A 9,819-nucleotide genomic window follows, 5' to 3' on the forward strand; every position below is an offset into this window, starting at 1 on the left:
TATTTTCACGAATGTTTATTTACTCAAAACGATTTATGCAAACACAATTATAGCCATATACTGAGACAATACAAGATGACTCAGGTTCTCAACACAGAGAGAAGTAGATTCAAACAAATGACATCTAGCGTCTCTGTTTAGTTTGATCAGGGCTTTTTACAAATCTACTGAGCCCTGCACATGACATGCAAGAAAAAATAAATAAATTGTGCGAACGATTTACCAATTCGTTCCCTCAATGTACTAAAATGTGAACGCAATAGTAATCGTGTGCACGTTTTAATACATTGAGGGAACTAATTAGTAAATTGTGCACACGATTTAGCCAACTATTTTTTCTTGCATGTCATGTGCGGGGCTCCGTACAAATCTGATATGACTTACAGTTAAGAATGCACAGCCCATATGCTATTCAATAGCTGAGCGAAATAAATACAAAACAAAACACATAAATGCAGCAACTCTAGCAGCAAACGTCAGTTCAATTCGACATGACATCATCTGATCAGTAGTATCACATGTTTGACTGCCACTAAAATAAAATGTCCGCAGTAACAATGAGTACTGTCCCTCATGCTCAATGGCTGAATATGAACTCTAGTTAAGTATGACGGTAATACAACTTTCCATCCATTTAGTGAGTTTCCATTTTGCAGTCTATGACGTGTTAGAATAATGTCACAATCAAGCACAACAGAAAAATATGATTTTCAAACCATCACTCATCAGTTGTCAATACATAACATTTACATGCTCCCTGGGTACAAGCAAAACAACCTGTGCCATAAGTTAAATTTTAAAGCCTTGCTGACATATTTTAATGTTTATTATTATTATTATTATTATCAATTAACGTCACTGGCTCATTCAGTTAATTAAAAGTATAAAAGTCCTCTCTGCAGCTCAGCATTTATTTCCATCATGTCACTGACAAACTTGACATCAAAATCTTTAAGTTTGATATTTCTGGGTTTCTCATAGTGTCTGCTATTCTTAGTCATTTAAGATAGTTCCATAAAAAACGCAATTCTGTCATTATTTATTCACCTTCATGTCATTCCAAACATGTATGATACTTTGGTTGTACAATGACATACAATGAATGGAAACCAAAGCTTTTAAGCTTCAGTAAGGACACAGAAGCACCTTAAAAATCATAAAAATTGTGCATTTAACTTGTGTGCTCTATTCCAAGTTTTCTGGAGATTCTGATACCTTTGTGTGATATACAGACTGAAATGAAAGTTATTCACTGAAAATCTTGACATCTTCTCTAGCTCTAGTTGCTGCTTTCATTAGAATTCATGAGCTTCATTAACTCAATGATCACCTGGTCACAGCTGTACCCGAAGCTCATAAAAAGCTTTAAGAAGACCAGGAATATAGTGTATGCATTAAATGGACCACTTTTATGGTTCATTTGTGTCCTTTTTCAAGATTGAAAGCTTTAGTCTCTATTTGCTGTAATTCTATGGAAACGAAAAGCCTTCATTTGTTCCATGACAGAAAGTCATTCGGGTTTGAAACAACATGAGAGTGAGAAACTGCTAACAGAATAGTCATTTCTGTGTGATCATTTCCTTTAAAAGTGTACAGTCAGTCAGTGAGAGAGGCAGACTGAAGCTGGAGACTCAGATGGATGGCATGATACTGATCATTTCATACTGAATGGAGCCGAGACAAACCTTAAAGAAAATGTGTATGAAAAAATGTCTTTAAAAACGTCTTTCTCATCTCAAATATTTACATTTTTCAGGTAGTTGTGCTACCCACATTCTGTAATACCTTTTTCTTTTGTTCATTCTCTATGTCGATTTGTAAAACATGCTGTGACGGCTAGGATGTGTCGTGGTTGGTGCTACTGACTGGATGGGGGTGAGGACGGCGAGTGTTTGTTGATACGTATGTAGTGCATAAACCAGCGTCAGAGGACAAATATTTAGAGTATATATGGTGAGCCCACAGATTTGTAGGAAACTGAGATGATATTAACAGCGTGCAATAGAGGGGAGCCATTCAAAGTGGTAGGGAGAGGAAATGGTGAAGGGTCACGATGATGTTCAGAATTCGTCCCGGTCCAAGTGGGCCTGCTCGTCTATTTCATCATCTTCTGGTGGGGCAAAGCCATCCTGTAAAAAAAAACAGGCATTTTTAGGATGATCATGGTATTTCAACACTGCACTAAACTGTGTAAAATTTTGTATATTTCAATATTTTAATGCACTTTTGTATTTGTGAATTATTTAATTATTCTGAATTATTTATTAATTATTTCCTGAGGAGCATGTCATTGAACTAGTTTTCTTTATTTTAGGTCACAGTTTCATAGTGGTTCTAATTAAAACATCAATAGCAACAATAGCATTATGGTTAGTCATTTAATTTCCATTTCGATAAACTGATTTTGATTCTGAAGACTCAACATGGCATTTTTCATATATACACATACAGTTGTCAGTAGATTTAGCTGCATTTCAAACAGCTAAGAACTTGAATCGTGCTCAAAATTCGATTTCCAAGGTGGTGAGGACTCATGACCATAATGCAAAATTATGTTTATAATGTAATTTTTTAAGTGTTTTTACCCTAATTGGCATTGGAACTCAAATTTGGTTCTTGTTGAGTCATGTTATGGCACCATCTTTCAGTTGGTTAAACCGCATGACCAAATTGGAATTAGTCAACAGCCGATGCAAACTGACATTGATATCGCAAATTATGAATCAACCTGACAAATATATATGTCAAATAACTAGAAAAAAAGATATAAAACATATCATTGACAGTACCTCTGTGGCATACAGAATGTCAATTATCCTACTGATAATGGGGTTGGTTTCATCCTCTTGTTCTTGGCAGATCAGCTCAATGTCTCGAAGTTTGCTGAAGTAGAAATCTCTCTCCTTCTCCAGACCATCTACAGTTAACTTCAGCTCCATCAACTTCAATAAAACAAAACAGACAAAATGTAAGATACTAATCAGAACATAATCATTCCTTAATGGGAAAAAGTCAATATGCTTAATATGATAAGACAATCTATATGCAGACTTAAAATATATAATAAAAAATGCAATAATCTGAATAAGTGGGATAGAGGATGAGGGAATGGTTTGAAGAAAATGGGAGAAAAGAAAGATAAAAATGACAAATGCAAAATCTACCTACACTTTTCTTTCTATTCAATTTCTACAATCTCCAATCCAAAGTGCTCCAAGGTAGAGTAAGTCTTCCTTACCCTCCCAGGGACTCTACCTGTTGATTAAGCTCCATGATTTCAGCATCACTTCCCCCATTTCGGGTATGTGTGGGGTTCTTCCTTATGGTGGTGGTCACCCTCTGTGGTGTGGGCATGTTTTTAGGTACTGTTGGCGATGTTCTCTGAGGCCCTGAAATTGGAGATGTTTAGTTTAGTAACAATAAATGGGAGCTGTTCAGAAAATGTACAACCTAATCCATGCAATTTTAGGTTTTTGTCATGTCTATCAGCTTCTTTAAACACATTTAGCTCTGTTTCATACCATAGTGGGCCAAAACGGACCCTCATAAGTGACTGATCTGAAATGTCCTACAAACAGCGCTCTTCATGAGATCTCAAATAATAGTCAATTCTGAATTCTGTTTGCAACTTAAGTGATTTTTTTCTTTCAGTAAGCGTATGCCAATGGAAATTTAGGGATTGCCTTCACATATAAAGTATATAGATATTCAGTACCTTGTTTTGGCAAGAATTGCATAAGGTCATTTTGCTGGCAAATCTTTTTTCCATCCTCAAGAGTGAGCCTATGATGCCTATGAAGAAATAGTTCACCCAAAAATGAAAACTCTTCTTGAAAATTTACTCACCCTTATGCAATACATGATGTCGAAAAAGTTTGTTTCTTCAGGACAGATATGGAGAAATTTAATAACGCTTCCTCCAGAAAATCTTCCTCACATTAATTTCCACTGATATATGAGCTTGATCTGTGCATATTTCTCTCCTGATTCAGACGAGACAACTTTTTCACTGAAGAAAGCAATATTATGGATACAGGACTAAATTCTGAATTCAATTACTACAAACATTTCACAAGACATTAATTGATAGAATGAAGTTGTGCTTTGGATTATTGTGGAGTTTTTATCAGCTGTTTGGACTCCTATTCTGACGGCACCCATTCACAGCAGAGGATACATTAGTGAGCAAGTGATATAATGCTAAATTTCTCCCAATCTGTTCTGCTGAAGAAACAAACTCATCTACATCTTGACTGGCCTGAGGTTGAGGACATTTTTATCAAACTTTCATTTTTAGGTGAACTATTACTTTAATGCATTCTAAGAAGGGAGCTCACTAGGTTTTAGAACAGAGCTAATGATCCACTAAAATAAGCTAAGAGGTTCAGTAAGCTCAGCCTTTAACAAGCTACAGCATGGGCTGCTCGTCTCCCCATTACTTTGGTTAAGCCTGTGTGTGTGATCAAACAAACTGTTTCAAAAGCATGTTATCTGCTTTATATCTGGCAGGTTTAACCAAGTCAGGAAAGTGTGACGAGATGTGACTACAAACTAAATGGAGGTCACATTCGCAATCCACCCCAACGAGCACAAAAGCAGTCAACTGTCAGCAAATTAGGACACCCCTTTTGTACCTCTCTGGGGACTCTATGTTTCCAGTTCTTGGCTGTTAACCCTCAATTGCACGCCTCAGGGTAACCCTTTTCCATCACTTTTCAAACCAAAAAGATGTTAATAAAGGGTTGTTAATGAAGGGATGACTTTAAAAAAAATTATCGTTTTTTTTTGGGTGTAACTACATCCAGGTGCTGATTTTAAAATATTTCTCTGGTCAAGGATGAAAATTATTACTTTGCCTCAAAAAAGCCTTTTGTCACCTATAAAAATATGATTCATATTTATTAGTGAATAAAATGCACTTTAAAAGTCACTAATTTATAAATTATATGTAGACTACTGTTTAAAAGTTCTCACCTAAGGGTTTAGAATAACTGTTTTCTATTGTAATATATTTTAAGGTGTAATTTATTCCTGTGATGTTAAAGCTGAATTTTCAGCAGCCATTACTCCAGTCATCAGGGTCACATGATCCTTCAGAAATCACTCTAATATGATATGTAGAAACATTTCATATATATGATATATATAAGTATTATATAAAAATTTAAGTGTTATTTTTTTCTAACCCAAAACTTTTAAACAGTAGTGACTTTTAGTATTAACTATAAAATTCATTTTTTTTTTAGAATTCACAGAACATTAAAGCGACATTTCTATAGTGTATACTAAGAAACCAGTTCTTATAGTTTCTGTAATAACAGTTTGTTTTATTTTCGTTCTGTTTTTAATATCTTTTTATGAATTTATTTATTTCAATTACCACATGATTTCTTTTTATTTGTTTTTTTATTTTAGTTATGATGTCCAATTTTTAATTTAATTAGAAAATGTAATCAGTCATGTTTAACTTTGCTTTCATAAGTCATGCAATAGAGGTTTAAAATAAAAGGAATGTTTTTTATTTTTTGGTAACTTATTTCAGGCGACTATAACTTTAAAATGACCACTAAAGAATTTGGAGGGACTGAAGGATGAATAGGACTGACCGAAGTGACACTAAGCAAGCTATGACCCTTCAGGATGGCACATGAGAACTGATTTTGGAAAACTGTTTGTTAGTACTGCACTAACAGAGCAACACAGAGCTGTTTTAATGCTGAATTCATTGTTTTCTCATTGATGAAAGCTTGGGCATGGAGTAAATCATTCCGAGGCCTGTGCACATCCAGCTGCTTTGCAAAGCATGTTGTCAATCATTAGAGCCTCAGCAATCAATGCAGTAAATTGGCGGCAGAATCTCGAGGTTACCTGAGGAACCAGTTCTCTTGGGTTTGTGGGAAAAGTGTTCACCTGGATTTGGTGGAGGCGCCACATCTTGGCCCTGCCTAGCTTGAATGGGATCATACTCTTTTCCGTCATAATTGGCATCAAAGAATTTTTTAAACCACTGGATGAATTCAAAGTTGTCCTGGAATTTTCCTTTCACTAATTTTTCCACAGGAATTATCTGGATAACAAAAGGAAAACAAATCATCATTAGCTGTAATCATGAGGGGTAATTGTGATGTTAAAATCCTTTCTCCTATCCTAGGAATTACAGAATACAAAATCATATTTGACAAAGAACATTAGACACCTCCACTTGTCTCAAATAATAGTTTCAGCTAACCTGACACCAAAAATCAGCACCCTGAATCACCACTTATAACTTCCATTAGTTATTAACAGACATATAATGCACACTACATCAATATATCAGCCTAACTTTTAAGAACTCATTTACATTCATAACTATTAAACTAATGACCTGTTGAGCGATATCTAGGCCTAATGTTGGATATTGATGAAAGTTACTTCTCATTTTTTATTAAAGATGTCTGTATTTTACAAATACTAAGGTGAAGGCTTTACTCATGAATATTAATTAGCTTCATACTATGGTAAATTGATGGTTCATGAATATTAATCACTGTTCATGAAGACACGGGTACAACCCAATTAATTAATCAATCACATCCCTTAATTTTCACATCAACAGGCTGCTTTTTTTGTTTAAAACATGAAATGTGACATATAAACAAACATGCCTTCTTTCAATCAACTGTTACTGTAGTTGATATTTTTTTACCAAATGAACTGAAAGCTTTAATTTATACTTTTTTTAATTGAGTAAAGCTAAGTTAAAAGAAAAGTTTGAACTAAAAAGAGACCAACTAACTTTATCAACGTTCATCCTCTTGAAAGCTGCCTGGAGTACTTTGAAGTTGTGAATAAACTCCGTTTCCAGCTTTGCTTGAAATTTCACTTTCTTTAAAAGAATACACCCTGGGAACAGCATGTCCATGAACTGACAATAAGCTGCCCCTGAGGACAAACAGCAAAAGAGAACATGGGTCAACAGAGCTCATTCATTGCATGATAAGAAACAAAAAAGAAATTAAGTGTAGTCTTATAAAATTTATAGTAGAGCAGAAATAAAGAGTATGCTAGTGCCATTCATGACATAAAAGACAGAAACACTTAGTGAAATAAGGCAGTACAACCCACCTGAACATAATTGTTCAATCTTGGTGTAGGTGAGCTGAAGGGAGTCGTTCACCCACGCCAGCATGTCATGACGGCTCAGGTTCTCAATCGTTACTGATGTGGCGTATACATTCACTGCCATCTCCTACAAAGGATAAAAACAAGTCTCTATGCACCTAATTACACTTCTTTTTAATACTTTGATATCATACAGCATGTGACTATATTTTTTAAATGTATAATTCCATATATTTGAATCAAGTTTTTATATCTTATATAAATGTATATTTATTTTATGTTGAAAAGATTCATTTCGTTGGATAGCAGGTAAAGATGGTATCATACTCATTAAGACTGCCTATGCATAGGGCCCAGGATCTTGTGCAGCGCCCCTGTTTATAATATCATATTATATTTCATGGTGTGACACATAAAACATCATATGATATTATTATGATATTACCTGATTATAAAGGTTTTCATGAATATCTGTGCCGACAAAAAAGTTTGAGGTAAAACTGTGAAAACTTGTTTATAAAGAAGGCATTTTTAATAACCCCTTCTTTCTGCCAGGACATAATAATGTTTCTTCTAAATATAATGTTATATTTTAGCATGGTAATGAATATGACAATGTTAATGTATTTTGTCTTGGCGGAAATGATCTCCTACCCTGTTGCTGCTGTTGGTTATTGCTGTATTTGTAGATTATTGCTGCTGCAAGCAAGTACAGGAACTTGCTACTGCTAATACATATGCCGATATGGTGCTGTGAGTGTTTAAGACATACAAACAGCATATAAAATAACCCGTAGCAGATCTGTACAAGTGGAGCTGGGGAAGGTGGAGGGTTTCAGAGGAACTCTGAAAGCGCTCTACAATGCTCAAGCGAATGCTAACCAGCCATTTAAATGTAAAGCAGCAAGCTTATTGGCTGCATATGCAACATGAACCAATCAGATTGTGACAAGTCATTTAATGCTAAGAATATCATCAGTTTACGTTAAGTTTAATGACAAAAATTGGTATTTACAGTCAGGGAACAGGTGGTTTCAGAGGCATAGGGATTTTTAATGATTATATATATATATATATATATATATATATAAATAATGAGCAGTAAATAAAACCAAACAGTCCTTTTGTTTTGTAATATCCTACATTCTCAGCTCATCTCCAATTAATGCTGACAATGCCATATTAAAGACTAATGACAGATAAAGATATAGGACAGGTTTCCCCCTCACACTTCAAGAATCAGAAGAGAGAGAAAAAAACTGTTTGAAAACTACTATTGGCACTCTACTTATGGTATTTTTCCTAAAAATATACAGGCCTAACTTATGTATTGTAAAATGCTGGTCTGAAATGGAGAAATGAAACAGTGATTGACACATGCTTGTTTTATCATCAGTCGCATAAATTCAGCCACATTTGATCGTATTTATCTTATTCGTATTTATTACAAACAAATATATTCGTTTTATGTTTATTCATCCTTTGCTGCAAACGACGTCTTAAACTGTATTACAGTATCTTCTTACACGATGGGAGTCACTCAGGCCCTATAGCGCGCTCTGTTTATCACTGATATGGGGCTTTTTTTGGTCTTTACGCCAAAAAGATGCACATAAATTTTGCGTTTAGCTCTATAAAACAGCACACTGGAGCCTGCAGTGATATTATGCATGCGAGTCCGCTGAACAAACTGTCCATTATTGTGACAGTTGCTCTTCAGGCCCCGCCGCCGTAACATTATAGAGCAACACCACACACGCTCGAGCGATAAACACATAATACACTGACCAAAGAGGCTACAGCACCTATTTAATGTCATAAAGTATGAAGAATACATTTGAATTATAATATGTCAACAATATTCTACTCACTTTATTTTGACTGCGTCCTTTCCAATGTTGATATTACACTGGCAGAATGCAATCCGTTGCTCTCCGCTACAGTGGGTTGCCAGATATGCGCTGCTGCCTAGTTACGAGCAACAGCGCCACGCGCTCCTGCAACACACTGTCCGCCTCTGCGCATGCGCACCGCCCCTTCAGCAGAGACGCATTCCTCCATTTCTTTGTGAAGAACTGAAGAGCAGCGCGTTATCAGTTTGCGTCCAGTGTGCTTCTGTGTAGCTGTACTAATATTATTTCAGATCGATTAATTCTACATATAATGGGTAGGAAAAAAGCTCAAAATAAATACATGTCTAGGCGAACTCAACCTTTGAGCATTTTAGAAATAAGGAAGAATGATTGAACAGGTACAATAAAAATACAAAAATACAAGCAATTATAATATAACCTATGAATACAACGATTTGTATTTTATTTTGAATTATTCAAAGTGGCATAAAAGTTAAATAAATGATTGAAACAATTGAAAGAAAAACACCCATATATGTCTATACCTATCTATCTATGAGTGTTTTTTTTATTATTTCAAGCATTTTTTGTCATATATATATATATATATATATATATATATATATATATATAGTTACCTATATATAAAAACATTATATAGGTAACGAATTTACAATAAGTCTCATTGTTAACATGAATTGTTAAGAACGAACAATACTTCTACAGCATTATCTAAAGCATAATTTCAACATTTATTAAAATATAAAAAAAATCAACATTATTTAAATTAGTTGTGCTTGTTAAAATAGTTAATGCACCATGAATTAACATGAACTAGCAACGACTATTTTCATTAATTAAC

At 34.6% G+C, this 9,819-nt stretch overlaps 1 protein-coding gene across 2 annotated transcripts; it reads right to left on the reverse strand.

Moving 5' to 3' along the window:
• Window positions 1-9,111, reverse strand: LOC132111687 (microtubule-associated protein RP/EB family member 3-like). 2 transcript variants are annotated; one of them, XM_059519226.1, is made up of 7 exons: window positions 8,976-9,111; window positions 7,108-7,231; window positions 6,779-6,924; window positions 5,911-6,067; window positions 3,256-3,389; window positions 2,790-2,942; window positions 1-2,129 (listed from the first exon to the last, which is right to left on the reverse strand). In XM_059519226.1, the coding sequence occupies exons 2-7, from the start codon at window positions 7,226-7,228 to the stop codon at window positions 2,061-2,063; spliced, it is 780 nt and encodes a 259-aa protein (XP_059375209.1). In that variant the 5' UTR covers window positions 7,229-7,231; window positions 8,976-9,111; the 3' UTR covers window positions 1-2,060. The 2 variants fall into 2 exon arrangements, with proteins under 2 accessions (XP_059375209.1, XP_059375208.1); XM_059519225.1 differs by having other exon boundaries at window positions 5,869-6,067.
• Window positions 9,112-9,819: the final 708 nt, after the last annotated feature.

This window comes from Carassius carassius, chromosome 31 (genome assembly GCF_963082965.1).
Source record: "Carassius carassius chromosome 31, fCarCar2.1, whole genome shotgun sequence".
NCBI lineage: Eukaryota > Metazoa > Chordata > Actinopteri > Cypriniformes > Cyprinidae > Carassius > Carassius carassius.